The sequence below is a fragment of the Podarcis cretensis genome (assembly GCF_951804945.1).
Source record: "Podarcis cretensis genome assembly, chromosome: 12".
Taxonomy (NCBI): domain Eukaryota; kingdom Metazoa; phylum Chordata; class Lepidosauria; order Squamata; family Lacertidae; genus Podarcis; species Podarcis cretensis.
Genome location: NC_137181.1, coordinates 48,382,827 through 48,403,539, shown reverse-complemented (window position 1 = coordinate 48,403,539; position 20,713 = coordinate 48,382,827). Strand labels below are relative to the sequence as shown.

General features: G+C 46.1%; 1 protein-coding gene across 1 annotated transcript; it reads left to right on the top strand.

Moving 5' to 3' along the window:
• Positions 1 to 463: 463 nt before the first annotated feature.
• On the top strand, positions 464 to 5,702 carry LOC307199480 (C-C chemokine receptor type 5-like). Its single transcript, XM_079947394.1, has 2 exons — positions 464 to 1,056; positions 3,187 to 5,702. The coding sequence occupies exons 1-2, from the start codon at positions 957 to 959 to the stop codon at positions 4,272 to 4,274; spliced, it is 1,188 nt and encodes a 395-aa protein (XP_079803520.1). The 5' UTR covers positions 464 to 956; the 3' UTR covers positions 4,275 to 5,702.
• The last annotated feature ends 15,011 nt before the right edge of the window (positions 5,703 to 20,713 follow it).

Here is a 20,713-nt window from a genome sequence, read left to right as displayed (position 1 = left end):
ACGGGTATAGAGGCCATTATCAGGAGGCGTTTTGCTGATCATTTCCTTGGGAAAATGAATGTGCATAGACATGAAGGCAACTTAAACTATTACGTTCAATCCATTCCTGACACAGAAAGACATCTTTCCCATAGAAAGCATATGCATTTTAAGAGTGGAAATGTAACCATTGGAACAGTTGCTCCATGGCTGTTTATGTGGCTAGGATTGCACCATAAATCTTCAGTTAAATTATTGCAACAGTGCCTTCTTTCTGATTTTGTTAGTTCATTTCTGTAGCCTCACTGTGCCATCTTTTCACAATAATTCAATATTCATGCTCATGTAGGATGCACTGCACAAACATCTCTTTTTGAAAGTTATAAAGGTACAGTCTACCAACCAAGAACGAAGCTTCCAATAATAATAATAATAATAACAATAATTTATTATTTATACCCTGCCACTCTGCAGCAGTAAGAGCGTATGCTTCATTACTTACAGTAATGTTTACTGGAAACAGTAGGAAAAAAGGTTTCCTGGCAAGTGACCTGCAGCCATCAGAACAGGACAATTCACTGCTGGGCACCCACGAACAAATGCCTCCAGATAAAGTGCAGAGGACATTTAGCTATGTATTCACAAGCTGAAGTCAGCATCAAGTCCAAGTTGGAAGCTGCAGTGCTAATGGGAATTTACACTTAACCATGGGCATCACCCTTATGAGTTGTTTCATTTCAAGCCAGCATCATTTGCGGGGCAGGCAAAAGCCCCCTTTTAAGCAGAGGATTTTACACTAATCAACATCATAGCATATCGCCTGGTGAACAATTTTTATTTTCCATTTCCCAGTCTCAAACTCTGCACAGTTCCCAGGTGACACCAGAACTTCAGTGGCCATTTCTGCTTCTTTCAGGGGTGATCACATTGCCCACTGGGACATTATTCCCTGTGTTTGTACTGTTTTGCTTTAAACGATGTTAAAAAGTAATTTATACCTTGTGTTCAAGACTGCCTTCAACCTTTTGCAGGGTTGTAACTGTTCCCAGAGGCAAGGTGAGAAACCTTCAGCTGGAGGTGAGTACTTGTATTTCTAGGTCAATAGTGTCGAACTTCTGCCCTTTGGGCCAACCTGGGCCTACCAGGCTTCACCATTTGGTCTGTCAGGCCATTTGAGGCAAGCCAGAGCCACCTGCACTACACCTGATGTCATACAGGTAAGGAAAACGCTTGACCAGAAGGGCACAGCTTGCCCAAAGCCACTCTGTGCCGCTCCCAACAACCAGCCGAGCCTTTGGGGACCCAGTGCTGAGCACCTTAGAATTTCAAATTTCAGTGGCGCCCTGTGCAATGCCAAAATTCAGTGCTCCCTGCCTCTCACCTTCCGTTCTAAGTCATTGTTGTGCCCCCCCCCCCTTCCAGCTTGGTGCTCATTGTGGGCAAACTGGTTGCACTCCCTTATATTCACCTCTGGGAGATGGATGCTGCTGAGGTCATGGGCAGCAACACAGAGGAGGAATTAAGAAACGGGGAAATGGAGTAAGCAAAAAAGGGTGATGCGGCAAACACATGTTACAAGGCATGTAAGCGATTAAAAAAACACTTTTTGCATCACCGTTGATTACCGTATTTTTCGCCCCATAGGACGCACTTTTCCCCCTCCAAAAATGAAGGGGAAATGTGTGTGCGTCCTATAGGGCGAATGCTGGCTTTCGCTGAAGCCTGGAGAGCGAGAGGCATCAGTGCGCACCGACCCCTCTCACTCTCCAGGCTTCAGGAAGCTATCCGCAAGCCTTGCAAGCCCGGCGGGAGTTCCCTCCGGAGGGCTCCCCGTGCTTCGGGCGGGTGTGCACAAGGCTTGGGGCAGCAGCCGCGGCTGGGGGGGGGGAATATATTTTTTTAATTCATTTTTCCCCCCCCCAAAAAACGAGGTGTGTCCTATGGGTCGGTGCGCCCTATAGGACGAAAAATATGGTACTTGATTTTAGCTCCAGAAAAATAACATATCACCTAAATAAAAAAATTCCTTCCAGTAGCACCTTAAAGACCAACTAAGACCAACTTTTATTTTGTTTTGACTATGGCAGACCAACACGGCTACCTATCTGTAACTGAACATATCACCTAGTCACAGTAGAAATGTTGTGTGGTTCCTACCCAAAAAATGAAGGAAGGAGCAAACCACAAGGCAAAGCTTGAGATAGTGTGTGGTTAAGCCCTCTGTCCTTCGACCACATTCAAGCTTGAAAAATGTAACTATAGCTCCTCCAAATGGCAAGAAAAGTAGTTGCAATGTAGACTCTTCCGTTTCTACACGGCTGACTACTAAAGAAATCCTCAGCGAAATTTTGCCCAGTGACATACTGTACTGTATGTTTGTACAGTGACATACTGTCAGGGAGTGGGGTGGGAGGAGACAACACTTTTCACAAGATAACCATTTCATGTTGATTTTTCTGAGCTTCGTTACAGCTACTGGGCATCCAACAGTTTCTTCACGTTTTGTTAAGACATATTTCTGGGCTGTACAAAATTTTGGTCAACATCCAAGGGTGATTTCATATGGCCATCTTTTTGGGGGTGACTTTAATGAAAATGAAACTACTATATACTAACAATGGTGAAGATGGTTTCATTCGGCCTCTTTCATTTTGGATACAGTACGACACTTTTTTCAACAGAGGATGCTCATTTGTTAAACTGTAAGTGATCGATGTAGAGTGATGCGATGGGTTTCCAAGGTTTACATTAGACTACCTGTAATTTCTCTCTCACTTCACGATTGTAATTATGTACAAAATATATGTACTGTACAATGTGGGATTCAGAATGTGCTGAAACAGTGCTGGGGCACCAAGCAAACTATAATGGAAAGAATGGCATTTTGGCAATAGGCTCACTGATTATAATCACTCCTATGCAACTCTTTCTGCACAGAAACACAACGTTGTTATTACTGAGTTGCATAATTGCATATCTGTAGATTGGTGAAGTCCCAACGGTTGTTGATCTTTAATAAGTGTGTGCTTAGCCCAAACATGAAAACATCTACATGAACAAAATCTATTATTTTCTGTATTTTGATTTCTCCCCTCTTGCGTTGCAAGTTCAGTATATTCTCCTATGTACGGACACCAGCATTTTATGATTACTGTGCATGCAGTGTGGATGTGTAAATATAAATGAGCATATCTTCTACAATTGCAGGGAACAAGATGCCTACTGCTACGAGCACAGCAGACTACTACAAAGTTGTAACAACCACAGAATACGTTTATGACGAAAGAGCAGAACCATGCCTAAGTGCCAGTGTTAATGAATTTGCTTCCCAGTTCCTGCCACCGCTTTACTCTCTGGTGTTCATATTTGGCTTGCTGGGCAACTCACTGGTGGTGCTGATCCTCATCAGATATAAGAAGCTCAAGAGCATGACTGATATCTACCTGCTCAATTTAGCCATCTCGGACCTGCTTTTCATCTTCACACTCCCATTTTGGGCTTATTACGCAGCGCACGAGTGGATATTTGGAGATGCAATGTGCAAAATTCTCTCTGGAATCTATTACGTAGGCTTCTACAGCGGAAGTTTTTTCATCATCCTTTTGACCATCGATCGATATCTAGCCATCGTCCATGCCGTGTTTGCATTAAAAGCCCGGACAGTTACCTATGGCATCCTCACAAGCGTTGTCATGTGGGGCGTGGCACTCCTAGCCTCTGTGCCGGTAATGGTCTTTAACAGGTTACAAAAGGAAGACAATCGCTCAGTGTGCACTCCTCATTTTTCTTATGAAAATCAGATTGTCTGGAACCAGTTCTTTACACTGAAAATGAACATTATAGGCCTGATCCTCCCAATGATCGTCATGACCTTCTGCTATGCACAGATCATAAACACTCTAATGAACTGCAGGAATGACAAGAAGAGCAAAGCGGTCCGGCTGATTTTTATCATCATGATAGTTTACTTCATTTTTTGGGCCCCATACAACATTGTTCTTCTGCTACAGACATTCCAAGATGCATTTGATCTCAGCAATTGTGCCTCCATTAGTAATTTGGCTATAGCAGCACAAGCGACAGAAACAATAGCAATGGCTCACTGCTGCATCAATCCTGTGATCTACGCTTTTGCTGGCGAGAAGTTCAGAAGATATGTTTGCAGCCTTTTCCGAAAGCATGTGGCTCTCCACCTTCCAAAAACATGCCTCTCTCTGTATACAGAGCCCCTGGAACGTGCCAGTTCCACATACTCCCAGTCTACTGGGGAGCATGACATGTCGGCGGTGTTGTAGTGGCTTTCCAGAGAGAAAAAGTAAAACTTACTTCTGCCGGTGCAACTTAACAGATCCATTTGAGCTTTGCAGTCTAAACTCAGTTTAAAAGGGCTCAGTTGCTTCCGACAAAACCCGCTTTTATGGCAAGAAAGAAGATTTGGGTCGGATGTATACTGTAATTGCTTGGCTTACATCAGCTCACAAGCTGAGTGATAAACAAATGTTACGTGCAAGGACACTGGAGATGTTATGAACATCACCAGGGGTTTAATATCAAGCACATCTTATACTCTGCTCTCTGTTGCATTTGAAATGCATGTGTGTCTTTTTTAAGGTAGGCAAATGTATGCCGAATCTAATCTTACACGAATGTCTGCACAAATTAGCATGCTATAGTTCCTTGCACAAGTGAGCCTATTGTTCTGTCCTTAAGGACACTAAACACCCTGATCCCACACCCAGTTTGTTTTCTGCAAGGTCATGCATTAACAGACAAAAACCATGTCTTCATTTCACCACCTGCAGCTGGAATGTTGGAAGGGAGCAATGGCTATCTAGCGCTTTCCTGCTTAACATGATCATCCACTTTCCGGTCTCCGACAGATCAAACTATGCATCTAAACTATGTTGCATCTGAAGCAAAGGGAAGGTAGGTGCACTGGGAAAGCTGGCTGCAGAGTAAATAGCAGTGCAATTTTACTTCCTTCCCATGGCAAACTGAGCCATTGGCATGCAGACAACCTACCCACCAACTCTTCCCAAGGAAATTATACTGGGTGCAAGATCATTGCATTTAACGTCTGGTCTAATGTTGGTTCGAGGCCTTGTACTGTTATGATGCCACAAGCCTGATTGGCAGTAGTTTTCCTCGACAGCTTCTGTGAAGAGAGAGAGAGAGAGAGAGAGAGAGAGAGAGAGAGAGAGATGGATTATCATTTGGGGAATGTACAGTTGTACCTTGGTTTTTGAATAGCTTAGTTCTCAAATTTTTTGGCTCCTGAACGCTGCAAACTCAGAAGTGAGTGTTCTGGTTTATTAACTTTTTTTGGAAGCCAAACTTACGACAGGGCTTCCACGTCTTCTGATTGGCTGCAGGAGCTTCCTGCAGCCGATGAGAAGCCACACTTTGGTTTTCAAACCTTCTGGAAGTCGAATGGACTTCCGGGACAGATTTCGTTTGACTTCCAAGGTACGACTGAATTAGGCTGGGCCTGGAACAGGTGTAGAGTGGTACCTCAGGTTACATACGCTTCAGGTTACAGAATCCGCTAACCCAGAAATAGTGCTTCAGGTTAAGAACTTTGCTTCAGGATGAAAACAGAAATCGTGCTCCGGCGGTGCGGTGGCAGCAGGAGTCCCCATTAGCTAAAGTGGTGCTTCAGGTTAAGCACAGTTTCAGGTTAAGAACAGACCTCCGGAACGAATTAAGTACTTAACCCGAGGTACTGAGGCATCTAATCATAGCCTGCATTTTTATTGAGGCTTGATCAGGGCCTGTATTTTAAAATGAGCTTAAAGATTTTCAAATGTTCATGCCAGGCAGAAGACCAGCTGCCTAAGAACCTTGGCAATGTTTTTCCTCCTAGACAAGGGGGCCCCCTGATTTATAGCAGAAAACAATTCTCAAAGTCAAAGGGAATTACAGGCTGACAGCCAAGGTTACACTGACCCTACATATTACAGAAGATAAAAAAAGCAGAGAAAAACATAATTAAGAGTGGGTAAATAGTAAAATAAAACCATGTGCCTCCCATTCAACTTGAGCCATATTTTCCTAAGGTTCAAAGGTCAAGAGCAATGGAAAAGCATCTAGCTGGCAGAAAGGAAGAGAGTATTTTGGGAAGTCTTTTTCTAAAGTTGTTTCTTTCTTAAACTGAGATCCTTTTAAGATTTCTTTTCCTTTTAAAAGGTTATTTATGTTATGTATTAAATATATTGGCTTAAATGTAATTATGCAAAGGAATTAGAAACTAAGAAATGTTAAATCCTTATGCTAGATTCTTATTTCATATAGTTGGAAGAGATCACAGGGGCCATCAGCCACCAGCCCAGCCCTCTTGCCAAGCAGGAAACATCATTAGAGCACATATGGTTGTCAGGCCTTTGTTTTAAAGACCTTCAAGAGAAGGAAATCTTTCAATGATGATCCTTGACATCTGTTTAAGATAAAAATTTAAGATTAACCATCTGTTTTGGAGGGCAATAGGGCGAGGTGAGCTGGTAATTAAGGTTCCTTGTTGAGACACATGTAAGATATATTACTACTTATTTGTCATTTATAGATAGAAGAATATATAGCTTTTTGTTTCCCATAAAAGGGCAGAAGGAAATGGGTGTATCTTTTGTGATTGGTTCTAGCAAACAGCCAATAGGAATTTCAACCAGGCTGATTGGACAGAGGCAGCCACAGGAGGAGCAAGGGGGCTGGATTAAGGAAATATAAGTGCTGGCCAGAATGGCAGGAGGCCAGGCCAGAGCTTGGTAACCATATACCACTGTGCCTCATATTAATTTGTCTGACAAATAAATTATTATTTTAATTTCTCTATTGCTGCGTTGAATATTTCATTCCAGCTAAGCGTTAACCACAAGCAGGGTGCTACAGTACCACTGTATTCATTCTGATTGATCTGGGTTATAGCACATTGACAGGCTGGAGTTCCTAGTCAGCTGAGAGTCAACTGTCAGGGAAAGGAAGTTAGATTTTTGCGGAGAAGTGAGTGGATGAGAGAGGTTTGAGGTTTGAGGGGAAAGGCCAAAGAAAAAGGCTAATGAGAGTAGCTAAAGTCTGGATACAAATCATAGAATCACAGAATCATAGAGTTGGAAGAGACCACAAGGGCCATCGAGTCCAACCCCCTGCCAAGCAGGAAACACCATCAAAGCACTCCTGACATATGGTTGTCAAGCCTCTGCTTAAAGACCTCCAAAGAAGGAGACTCCACCACACTCCTTGGCAGCAAATTCCACTGTCGAACAGCTCTTACTGTCAGCTTGTTATTAATACCTGTCTGATGAAGATCAGGAGAAAGGAGTCAGCGGCGGAAGTGATCTGAAAAAACTGCCCTGTGCAAAGGTCTTGCCAGAGGAAGGTTACACAAATGGGTTTTTTAAGTTGGACTAATTGTCCAAGTAGCCAGAACTACAACCAGAGGAGCTTTGGAGTACAGAGGCTGGATTGAGTTGTCAGAGTATTTTGACCGGGGTAGAAGTTCAGGGAATTCAGCCTGAGATAAAAGCTACTTAGAGGCTGGTGTCAGCAACAGGACCTTTAAAGTCTTCAGAAACCGTAATCGAGCACCTTTAAGACCCCAATGAAAATATCAGTATTCCCTTATGTACATAGTACCTTTTAAAAAACCAACAAGCTTAAAGTTCTACCTATCTCTCGTGTTGGCATCCATCTCCTGCCTAAACAGCTATACAAATGCGGGTTTTGGTAAGAGGGAACTGGTATCCCTGACACAAGCCAGTAAGGCGAGTGTAATAAATGGAGAACATAGTGCTGTTTATTCAGCTGCAAAAAGTGGGATAAATGTTCAGGCAAATGTGCTCAGGATTGACTTGTTATAAATCCAACAATAAAAGCTTGTTTTGTACTACAATATACATGTGTAGTCATTAAATTTTGCTTCCTCGTGTTTTGGAGTTATAGGTTTTGCCTGTAGTTTAATGGGATGATGGCAGCTAAACTGCATAATAGGAGAGTTTACTCCTTTATGCGACGGAAGCTCGTATCAATATACAGTATACCAGGGGTCAGCAAACTTTTTCAGCAGGGGGCCAGTCCACTGTCCCTCAGACCTTGAGGGGGGGCAAACTATATTTTTGGGGTCTAAATAAATGAAGGAATTCCTATGCCCCACAAATAACCCACACAAATAAAAGCACACATTCTACTCATGTAAAAACACACTGATTCCCAAACCGTCCGTGGGCCGGATTTAGAAGCCGATTGGGCTGGATCCGCCCCCTGGGCCTTAGTTTGCCTGCCCATGCGGTATACATAAAATCTGCCTCCAACTCCTATGGGGAAAATAATGAAGCGCAGTTGCTGTGACCCCCCCCCCCTCCATATTTCCCATTCACTACTTCAGCATCAAATTGCTGTATATTAAAGTCCTATATAATGTAGATTAAATCCTTCCTCTCCCAATAATGGTGTTTGCCATCTTTTTATTTCCCCAACATGTTTTTCTGGAGTCACCTCTGTCACAGAGCTAGAAACTTAACCAAGACTGCATGGGGTGGTGGAAGTAAAAGTGCAGGTCCCCAAACATACCCTGCTTATCATAATGTTCTTTTCCCAGAACATATAATATAATCAGTACCTAATAGCTCTTTTCTTTTGTTTTCCCGAGGGACCAACACTCATTGTGTAGGAAATGGTTATTATTTATTAAATGTATACACCACCCTTCTTCCCCAAAGGAGCCCAGGGAGGCAAACACCCAAACCAATTAAATCTCTGCAAACAATTGCAATGCAGCTGCAGACTGGGAAATATCTCTACAGTGGTACCTTAGTTCTCGAACTCAGTACGTTCTGGGAGTCCATTCGACTCCTGAAACTGTTTGAAAACCAAGGCGTGGCTTCCGATTGGCTGTAGGAGCTTCCTGCACTCAAGCGGAAGCCGTGTCGGACGTTCGGCTTCTGGAAAACATTCACAAACCAGAGCACTTCCGGGTTTGTGGAGTTCAGGAGCCAATTTGTTTGGGAGCCAAGCAGTTCGAGTACCAAGGTAGCGCTGTACTTAAAAGTACTTTTGGAAAAGGAAGGTCTTCAGTAGGTGCCAAAGAGACAACAGAGACAGTGCCTGTCTAATATTTAAGGGGAGGGAATTCTGAATTGTGAAACAACCTTAAGGCCTGGATCTTATAATGTGCAGAACAGTCCTCCTGATAAGATGGTATCTCCAGGAGGCCCTCACCTGCAGTGATTGGTCGGGTGAGACAATCTTTTAGGTATCCTTGTCCCAAGCTGTATAGCAGGCATAGGCAAACTCGGCCCTCCAAATGTTTTGGGACAACTCCCATGATCCCTAGCTAACAGGACCAGTGAGGGATTACGGGAACTGTATACCCAAAACATCTGGAGGGCCGAGTTTCCCTATGCCTATAGGGCTTTCTACAGATCAGTATAGAGCTTTCTACACTCTCCAGATGGGTAACTGGATAACCCAACATGTTTAGTTTCACTTCAGAACAGCAGAGCTGTTTTACTAAACCAAGACAGCTTTGAGAACATCCTGTCAGGCCAGTGGCCCATCCAGTCCAGCATGCCGGTCTTACCATGACCAACCAGATGTTTATGGGAAGAACATAAGCAGGAGATGAGCTTGATAGCCCTTACTCCTGCAATTGTCATTCAAATTGCTGCCTCCAGCTGCGGAGACAGATCAGTAAAGAAGCAGCTAGTTGCCCTTTTCAAATACTTTTGCCAGTTACTCCATCCTGATTATGCCTCACCAACACTATAACTGAAGACTTTTGTTGAAGACTCTCTGGTTCAATTCTGACTGACCTAAGAACCACAGGCCTGTTCTTTGCTGCCCTCCTGCCATCTTCCTCTGGCTCGCCCACCAGATAACAGAGCCTACCGTTCTTCTAGATTCCTTGGTCTAGCATAGGGTTACCAGACGTCCCCCGTTCCTGGAGACAGCCCCTGGATTTGCAAATCTGTCCTCGGACAAATTCCGTCCCTGGAATGTCCCCAGATTTGCAAATCTGTCCCCGGGAAACGTGGCAGCAGCAGCCCGGAGCCAGCCTGGTAGTGCAGTTGGCTCTGGCTGGCTCCAGGAGATGCTCACTGCCATGGCGCCCGCCATTTTTCCTCGCCCGAAGTCCCCATATGATGTGTTGCACACAAGACACATCATATGGGGACTTCCAGTGAGCAGCTCCTGAAGCCAGCCAGAGCCAACTGCACTACCAGGCTGACTCTGGGCTGCTGAGGCTGCCCACTGCCGCCCCCACTGCCAAAGGGGAACTGGGGACGTCTGGCGGTTCAGATCTCGTGCCCCCCGTCCCCCTTTGTTTTGACTGATCGCGAGCAACCGTTGCCCAGTTTTTAAAAAACTGTGCATTACGTTTCACAGGGTGGGAAAGAAGCGCTTTGCACCTTGCCTGGCAGAGAAACCGCACGCCCTGAGCCCCTCCTGGGCAACGGCCACCCGCCTGCAACTCCCGAGCCTCCCCCGATCTGTCAAAACAAAGGGGGAAGGGTGCAGGAGATTGCGGAAGGCTTGGGAGTCACAGGCGTGCGGCGTGCCATTGCCCAGTTTTTTTAAAAAAACTGTGCATTTATGTTTCACAGGGTGAAAAAGAAGAGCTTTGCACCTTCATACAATATGCATGTGTGCTTGGGCCCAGGGTCTTATTGTCTCACAATCCCTACTACTGACTCCCTGTTGTTACTCAGCTTCCAAAAAAAAAAAAAAAAAAAAAGAGCTTCCCTGGATTCATTGAAAAAAAAATCTGGTAACCATAGTCTAGCACCAGCCAATCACACTGTCCAATCAAACATTCTAAACCTGCAACCACCAATTGGAATATGGATGATTCTTTTGCATACGGAGAGTCCTAGACAGAAAACTCTCCCTCTCACATCAAATTCATCACAATACAAATGGCAGAATGTTAAAACCAGTGGTTCTCAAAGGGTTTGGCAGGAGATATTCCTGCACGCTAGCAAGGTTATGCTTAAAATTCTAGGAAAAAGGTAAAAGGCGGATCTAGACGGATCCTCGTGAATTCATATGATTTTTTCATTCAAATTAAATAAAACCACCATGATACTGTAGACTATGTCTTACTCTGTAGACAGCATCAACAAAATCACGCATCCACTATTTCGTGGGGCCGCAGGGGCGCAAAAACATGTTTAAAAAACACGGATCCTCATGGATCCTCATGATTTTTGCACAAGACCAGCCCAAAGTCACCATCAGTTCAAACATCATGGCCAGGGGCACAGCATCCACCACAAAAATCACAGATCCACGGCTTCCTGGCCATACCGTGGCCCAAAAACGTGGTTTTGAAGCACGGATCCTCATGGATCCTCACGCTTTTCACATTGGGCCAACCCAAACGCCCCGTTAAATCGCACATCATGTGCAGGGGCACAGCCTGCACCACGAAAATCACGGATCCACGGCTTCCTGGCCACTCCGTGGTCCAAAAACATGGTTTTGAATCACGGATCCTCATGGATCCTCACACTTTTCGCATTGGGCCAACCCAAATTCACCGTCAGATCACACGTCATAGCCAGGGGCACAACCTGCACCACAAAAATCACGGTTCCACAGGTTCCTGGCAATACCGTGGCCCAAAAACTTGGTTTTGAAGTACTGATCCTCATGGATCCTCACACTTTTGCACTAGATCAGCCCAAACTCACCATCAAATCACACATCATGGCCAGGGGCACAGCCTACACCACAAAAAACTCGGATCCATGGCTTCCTGGCCACTCCATGGCCCAAAAACGTGGTTTCAAAGCACGGATCCTCATGGATCCTCATGCTTTTTGCATTGGGCCAACCCAAACTCACTGTCAAATCACACATAATGCCCAGGGGCACAGCCTGCACCACGAAAATCACGGATCCACGGCTTCCTGGCCACTCCATGGTCAGAAAACCTGGTTTTGAAGCACGGATCCTCATGGATCCTCATGCTTTCTGTATTGGGCAAACCCAAACTCACCGTCAAATCACACATCATGGCCAGGGGCACAGCCTGCACCACAAAAAACTCGGATCCACGGCTTCCTGGCCATATCGTGGCACAAAAACGTGGTTTTGAAGCACGGATCCTCATGGATCCTCACGCTTTTTGCATTGGGCCACACCTAAATCACAGTCAAATCACACATCATGTCCAGGGGCACAACCTGCAACACAAAAAACTGAGATCCACAGCTTCCTGGCAACACCGTGGACCAAAAACGTGGTTTTGAAGGACGGATCATCATGGATCCTAACACTTTTTGCATTGGGCCACCCCAAACTCACCGTCAAATCACACATCATGTCCAGGGGCACAGCCTGCACTACAAAAGACTAGGATCCACGGTTATCTGGCAACGCCACGGCCCCAAAACCTGGTTTTAAAGTCAGATTCTCACGGATCCTCACACTTTTTTCATTGGGCCAACCGAAACTCAACGTCAAATCACATATCATAACCAGGGGCACAGCCTACACTACAAAAAACTCGGATCCACGGTTATCTGGCAACGCCATGGCCCAAATACGTGGTTTTGAAGCACGGATCCTCATGGATCCTTACGCTTTTTGCATTGGGCCAACCCAAACTCACTGTCAAATCATATATCATGGCCAGGGGGCACAGCCTGCACCACAAAAAACTAGGATCCACGGCTTACTGGTCATACCACAGCCCAAAGACGTGGTTTTGAAACACGGATCCTCATAGACCCTCACACTTTTTGCACTAGATCTGCCCAAATTCACCGTCAGATCACACATCATGTCCAGGGGCACAGCCTGCACCACAAAAAACTCAGATCCATGGCTTCCTGGCCACTCCATGGTCCAAAAACGTGGTTTTGAATCACGGATCCTCACGGATCCTCACGCTTTTTGCATTGGGCCAACACATACTCACCATCAAATTACCGTACACATCATGTCCAGGGGCACAGCCTGCACAACAAAAATCACGGATCCACGGCTTCCTGGCCATACCGTGGCCCAAAAACGTGGTTTCAAAGCATGGATACTCATGGATCCTCACGCATTTTCCAGTGGGCCAACCCAAACTCACCGTCAAATCACACATCATGGCCAGGGGCACATCATCCACCACAAAAATCACAGATCCACGGCTTCCTGGCAACACCATGGCCCAAAAACGTGGTTTCAAAACACGGATCCTCATGGATCCTTACGCTTTTCGCATTGGGCCAGCCCAAACTCACCGTCAAATCACACATCATGTCCAGGGATACAACTTGCACCACAAAAACCTAGGATCCACAGCTTCCTGGTCATAACATGGCCCAAAAACGTGGTTTTGAAGCATGGATCCTCATGGATCCTCACACTTTTCACATTGGGCCAACCCAAACGCCCCGTTAAATCGCACATCATGTGCAGGGGCACAGCCTGCACCATGAAAATCACGGATCCACGGCTTCCTGGCCACTCCGTGGTCCAAAAACGTGGTTTTGAATCACGGATCCTCATGGATCCTCACACTTTTCGCATTGGGCCAACCCACATTCACCGTCAGATCACACGTCATAGCCAGGGGCACAGCCTGCACCACAAAAAACTCGGCTCCACGTCTTCCTGGCAACACCGTGGCCCAAAAACGTGGTTTTGAAGCACGGATCCTCCTGGATCCTCACACTTTTGCACTGGGCCACCCCTAAATCACTGTCAAATCACACTTCATGCCATGGGGCACAGCTTGCACCGCAAAAAAACTCGGATCCATGGGTTCCTGGCCATACCGTGGCCCAAAAACGTGGTTTCGAAGCATGGATCCTCATGGATCCTCACGCATTTTCCATTGGGCCAACCCAAACTCACCGTCAAATCACACATCATGTCCAGGGGCACAGCCTGGTAAAAGAAAATTAAATATGCTCAGAGTCCTGTAGTGATTTCATGCTCTTTATTGCAGCTTGTAAAACAGTGACTGAATTTCCCCCCAAACCTGAGGCTTTTATATACATTATTTACACAATGAGTCCCGTCTGACTGGCTGATTCTGCTTCCCTCCTGGAGCCTGATTGGTCTTTTCCTGCAAGCCAATCAGTTCTTGCATTCTGGGATCCTACTTGCCTATTGTTCTAGGATCCAAGCTTAGTACATAACAGGGAAGGAGCTAGACAAAGAACAGGCAGGTGATAACGGCAGAACAGGCAGGTGATAACAAGCAGTGTGTTACAACGGCTCTGAAGGCGGATGAAGGCTGCAGCAGATAGGATCCACCAGTTCGTCGTGACTACTCATGCCATCAGAACAAAGCCCTACTGAGAAGGCTGTGCGTTGGTCAGCGTGCACTGATCTACACACATAAAACAAATTCACGCACAGGCATCTTCCAAAAACCCAACCCAACCCCCCCAAACCGTCCCCCCATGGCGATCACTAAATGGCCACGGGGGCAGGAATGTGAAGCCCCTAGTCATGAACTGACACATGGGCGGTGGATACAGATTCAGTCATTCTGACTCAAGGAATGAGGCAGTTGAGCAGCTCAGCAGCTGTATCCATGACTGAGCAGCCCCTTTTAGGATCCACTAGGCTCACCCCGAAAAGGGGAAGGGGCTGGAAACGGTGCCCTAAACATCGTATGCCTCCCTTTTCCCTTGACTGGATTACCGCGCCCAGGTGGAATCTCTTTTCCCATAGTTTGAATCCATTATTCTGCATCCTAGTCTCTAGAACAGCAGAAAACAAGCTTGCTCCCTCTTCAACATGACATCCCTTCAAATATTTAAACATGGCTATCATGTCACTCCTTAATCTTCTCTTCTCTAGATTAAACAAATCCAGCTCCCTAAGTCTCTCCTCATAGGGCTTGGATTCCAGACCTTTTACATTTTGGTCACCCTCCTCTGGACATGCTCCAACTTGACAATATCCTTCTTCAACTGGACACAGTATTTCAGGTGTGGTCTGACCAACCAGAATAGTGTGGTGGCATTCCTTCACTTGATCTAGACACTATACGCCTATTGATGCAGCCCAGAATTGCATTGGTGTTCTTAGCTGCCACATCACACTGTTGACTCATATTCAGCTTGTGGTCGACCAAGACTCCTAGATCCTTTTCACATGTACTGCTCTCAAGCCAGGTGTCACCCATCTTGTATTTGTGCCTCTCATTTTTTTTGCCCAAGTGCAATACTTTACATTTCTCCTTGTTAAAGTTCATCTTGTTTGTTTTGGCCCAGTTCTCTAATCTGTCAAGGTCGTTTTGAAGTGTGATCCTGTCCTCTGGGGTGTTAGCCACCCCTCCCAGTTTGGTGTCATCTGCAAATTTGATCAGGATGCCCTTGAGTCCATCATCCAAGTCGTTGATAAAGACGTTGAATAAGACCGGGCCCAAGACAGAACCCTGTGGCACCCCACTAGTCACTCTTCTCCAGGATGAAGAGGAACCATTGATGAGCACCCTTTGGGTTCGGTCAGTCAGCCAGTTACAAATCCACTGAGTGGTAGCATAGTCAAGTCCACTTTTCTGTTTTTCCATCAAGCCCCCAGACAAGAATGCTACAGCATCAGCCCCAAACACTCAGTCTCATAACAAAAAATACTCAACAGGGTTAGGGCTGAGGGTAGGGGAAGTACAATCATGATCTTTCCAGTCCTCTAGAAGCTGACCCTTTTGGTCATTTTGGTCATGGAGCCAAATATCTGTTCCCAAGTTTAAAGAATCTAAACAAGTAAAGAACAAGCTTGCCCTTTACATGCAAAAGCCCTGAAATTCAGCCCATTGGGCAACTGATCATGGGGCTGGGAGGAGGGAGGTAAGGACTAGCACCTTCTCTGCCCTCCACCTCCAACAGCTACACCTGAAAGTTTCATGATGGGGTTCGATTTGAGAAGCTGAATGTTTATAAAGGCACTTATAAAGGCACAATTTCTGCCACAGAAATTCTGAACAGAAACACTCTGCAGGTTCAGCCCCCAAAAGAAACTGCTCTATGGTCTCTGTGTTGGGAAATGGGAACAGATCTTGCTCATCACCAACCTTCCCTCCACAAATCAGTATCACTATGAGGCTGAACTGAACAGCTTGCTCCAGAGTTTTAAGAGATACGTTTGTGTGGTGGAGTGGTTAAGAGCGGTGGACTCTAATCTGGTGAGCTGGGTTCGCTTCCCCGCTCCTCCGCATGCAGGCTGCTGGGTGACCTTGGGCCAGTCACACTTCTCTCTGAAGTCTCTCAGCCCCACTCACCTCACAAGGTGTCTGTTGTGGGGTGGAAGGGAAAGGAGATTTTTAGCCACTTTGAGACTCCTTCAAGTAGAGAAAAGCAGGATATAAAAACTAACTCCATAAATAAGAATTCTATGGAAAAGGACCATCCCTGCCATGATGATGAAAACTATATGTTTGGATTTTGCTGTATTATACCAACCTGTGGAATATGACAGTTCGCAGTTTCAAAATCTATTTGGCCACAGTGGATTGACAGTCTGGACACACGAAAACCTCTGGAAGATCTTCTGAATCAATGTCTATGCGAAAGCAGTGGTACCAGTCCTTGCAGTTTCCTTCACAGTAAACCATAGTAAGGTCACCACTGGCCTCCTGCACCCTTCCTTCAAGAAACATAGTGACCAGCAGCCTTCAAACAAGGAAGGTAAAATATCTGAGCAATAGGTTAGTGTATCCTTCCATCCCTCTAGGCATGATCGAGACACAGTAATGTAACTCTCGTTCAAGATTTGTCTCTTCTTGGGAGGAACAGCATCAATTTCCACTTGAAAATATTTGTCTTGTCCTTCAAAATAGGTTTTCCCACAGTACTGTATTATTTCTTTTCCAATCCAGGGTCTAATGGCAGCCATATCCTTTTGTATGAACTGTCATTGGGCAGCAGAAGCAATCAGATGGGCAATGGTACATGTGAAAGGACCGTAGTCACTAGAATTACCTTGCCTGGGTATATCAGTTGGTGCAAAAAATGACCAGCTGCAAAACTATAGGGATATTTTGAATCCATCTCATACAGACATGCTAAGAAGCATGTTACTGCATCAATCACAGAGTGGTTCAATCCATGTTTGGAATCTAGATAGAGCATGGTTTTCTTTTTAAAAATGATTACTATCAGTATCCAGTGGACTTTGTCATTTACTGGAATAATCAAAACATCTTTCCTTAGCACTCCAAATCTCAAACAGTTCTTCAGAACTTGCACTGGCAATCTTTGACATATCTGCATGAAGTGGCAAGTACGGTAAGTGGGAAAATGGTTCCATCGTGACCTAGCTCTTTGGCCATGATCACCCTGGAGGCAAGAAAGGCATCTATTATGCAATCATTTATCCAGTTTGATCCTTTCAGTGTGTTTATGTCATAGTCATACACACAGATGTTGCCAACTGAACCCACAAGTCCCATGGTTTGTAGACTGAGTGTGGGGAAGGTACAGTTGTGTCATGGGGGAACTGATGTACAAATCAGTGATTTGTCCAAAAACTTCTCACTTTGTGTTGAGAATATGGGGCTGCTATCAAAAGAATCAATATTGGTCACTGTTAAATCCTCTTTCCCACTTTTTGGAGTGGAGGTCATCTGAGGCTGAGTGCTTTCCAGGTGTCTCATAGTCAGTTGGTGATCTTAAGGAGTCAAACCCCTCAGCAGCCTGCACTGAATCAGATGCTGGAGCTACTGTTATCTTTTCCTGCAGTCTAGGGAACTTTCTTCCCGATCTACTCTTCTGTCTTTTATTTCACTTCAACTGTGTGAGCTGCAACTGGCAAGGCTTCCCTGGTTCTAGTGGCATGCCGATAGATTTTGTGGCAGCTATAATATGGTAATATGGATGATGGGTGAGCACACAATGTCCTGTACGGACTGTGCATGCATGGCAGCCCGTATGGACGCCGCGTGTGCGGCAGCCCGTATGGTCGCCAGGAAAGCGGCTGCCCATACAGCCTGTACGGCCGCTGTGAGAGGGGCTGCCTGTATGGACGCTACGCAAGCAGCAGCCTGTACAGTCGCTACACGAGCAGCAGCCTGTACAGTCGCCACGAGAGCAGCTGCCTGTATGGCCCATACAGTCGCTGCGAGAGGGGCTGCCTGTACAGTTGCTGCAAGAGCGGCAGCCCACACGGACGCTGCACAAGCGGCAGCTAGTACAGCAACCGTACTGTCACTCTCCCCCCAGCATGGCACCCCGGGGCACCATCACCCCGCTGCCCCTTCGTATGCCCCTGCAGTCAATCAAATGTACTATGAACAATCTGAAGTCATGCTGGGCACAATTCACCACTAATCCTGTTCTTTTTCTAAAAACACGTGGTGGACTCCAGGAAAGCTGTCAGCAGGCACCATGATGCCCATGGGCACCACGTTGGAAACCCCCTATTTCAAAGTTTGCACTGACAAAATCTGTTGGCAAGAAAACTTGCAGTTAAACCTCCATTTATAATTACCACCCCCGCAAAGCAACCAACTTTTGTCCCAAAACCATTTGTAGCTGAATTGACGCAAGACAGGTGATTGTTTTTCATGGTTACTTTGGTGGTCTCCATCTAGTTGGTTTGATAATTTACATTCACAGGTAAGATCATCACAATCTCTGCCTTGGATATTCTTGAGGTTTAGCAGCGTCAAAAAATTCCAGGTGCTGTTCTTCACTGTGAAGGGGCACTGCGCAGAGAGGAAAAACTGTGCAGCGCCTCTCCAGCGAAGCAAAGCCTGGAGAGCAAGAGGGATCGGTGTACACCAACCCCTCTCGTTCTCCAGGCTTCAGGCGGCTATCCGCAAGCCTTCGGAGCGCAGCGGGAACTTGCGCTGCGCTCCAAAGGCTTCAGGCGGCTATCCCTGAAGCCTGGAGAGTGAGAGGGGTCGGTGCGCACCGACCCCTCTTGCTCTCCAGGCTTCAGCGAAAGCAACGTGTAGTCTCTGGAGTGCGGAGGGAGCGCTCCCTTTGTGCTTCGGAGGCTTTGTGTTGCTATCGCTGAGGCCAAGGAGCCTGCATTTGCTCCATAGGACGCACACACATTTCCCCTTAATTTTTTGAGGGTAAAAAGTGTGTCCGATAGAGCGAAAAATACGGTAGTCATATATTCTTCTATCGGCTCTAATAATAATATTGCAGTGGTGAAATTAACAGTGCATTTTTGTGATTTTTGTAGTGCAACTCGTGATTTTTGTGGTGCAGGCTGTGCCCCTGGCTATGATGTGTGATTTGACAGTGAGTTTGTGGTGGCCCAATGCAAAAAGCGTGAGGATCCATGAAGATCCGTGCTTCAAAACCACGTTTTTGGGCCATGGTGTTGCCAGGAAGCCGTGGATCCGTGATTTTTGTGGTGCAAGCTGTGCCCCTGGCAATGATATGTGATTTGACAGTGAGTTTGGGTTCGCCCAATGCGAAAAGCGTAAGGATCCATGAGGATCCATGCTTCAAAACCACGTTTTTGGGCCACAGTATGACCAGGAAGCCGTGGATCCGAGTTTTTTGTGGTGCAGACTGTGCCCCTGACCATGATGTTTGATCTGATGGTGACTTTGGGCTGATCTTGTGCAAAAATAATGAGGATCCATGAGGATCCGTGCTTCGGAACCATGTTTTTGGGCCCTGGCGTTGCCAGATAACCGTGGATCCGAATTTTTTGTAGTGTAGGCTGTGCCCCTCGCAATGATATGTTATTTGACAGTGAGTTTGTGGTGGCCCAATGCAAAAAGCGTGAGAATCCGTGAGGATCCGAGCTTCAAAACCACGTTTTGGGGCCGTGGTGTTGCCAGATAACCGTGGATACTAGTCTTTTGTGGTGCAGGCTGTGCCCCTGTACATGATGTGTGATTTGATGGTGAGTTTGGTTTGGCCCAATGCAAAAAGCGTGAGGATCCATGAGGATCCGTGCTTCAAAACCACGTTTTTGTGCCACAATATGGCCAGGAAGCCGTGGATCCGAGTTTTTTGTGGTGCAGGCTGTGCCCCTGGCCATGATGTGTGATTTGATGGTGAGTTTGGGTTGGCCCAATGCAAAAAGCATGAGGATCCATGAGGATCCGTGCTTCAAAACCACGTTTTTGGGCCATGGCGTTGCCAGATAACCATGGATCCGAGTTTTTTGTGGTGCAGGCTGTGCCCCTGGCCATGATGTGTGATTTGACAGTGAGTTTGGGTTGGCCCAATGCAAAAAGCATGAGGATCCATGAGGATCCGTGCTTCAAAACCACGTTTTTGGACCACGGAGTGGCCAGGTAGCCATGGATCCGTGATTTTCGTGGTGCAGGCTGTGACCCTGGACATGATGTGTGATTTGACGGTCGGTTTGGATTGGCCCAATGTGAAGTGTGAGGATCCATGAGGATCCGTGCTTCAAAACCACGTTTTTGGGCCGTGTTATGACTAGGTTTTTGTGGTGCAAGTTGTATCCCTGGACATGATGTGTGATTTGACGTCGAGTTCGGGTTGGTCCAATGCGAAAAGCGTAAGGATCCATGAGGATCCGTGTTTTGAAACCACGTTTTTGGGCCATGGTGTTGCCAGGAAGCCGTGGATCCGTGATTTTTGTGGTGCAGGCTGTGCCCCTTGACATGATGTGTGATTTGACAGTGAGTTTGGGTTGGCCCAATGCAAAAAGTGTGAGGATCCATGAGGATCCGTGCTTCATAACCACGTTTTTGGGCCACGGTGTTGCCAGGAAGCCGTGGATCCGAATTTTTTGTTGTGCAGGCTGTGCCCCTGACCATGATGTTTGATCTGATGATGACTTTGGGCTGATCTTG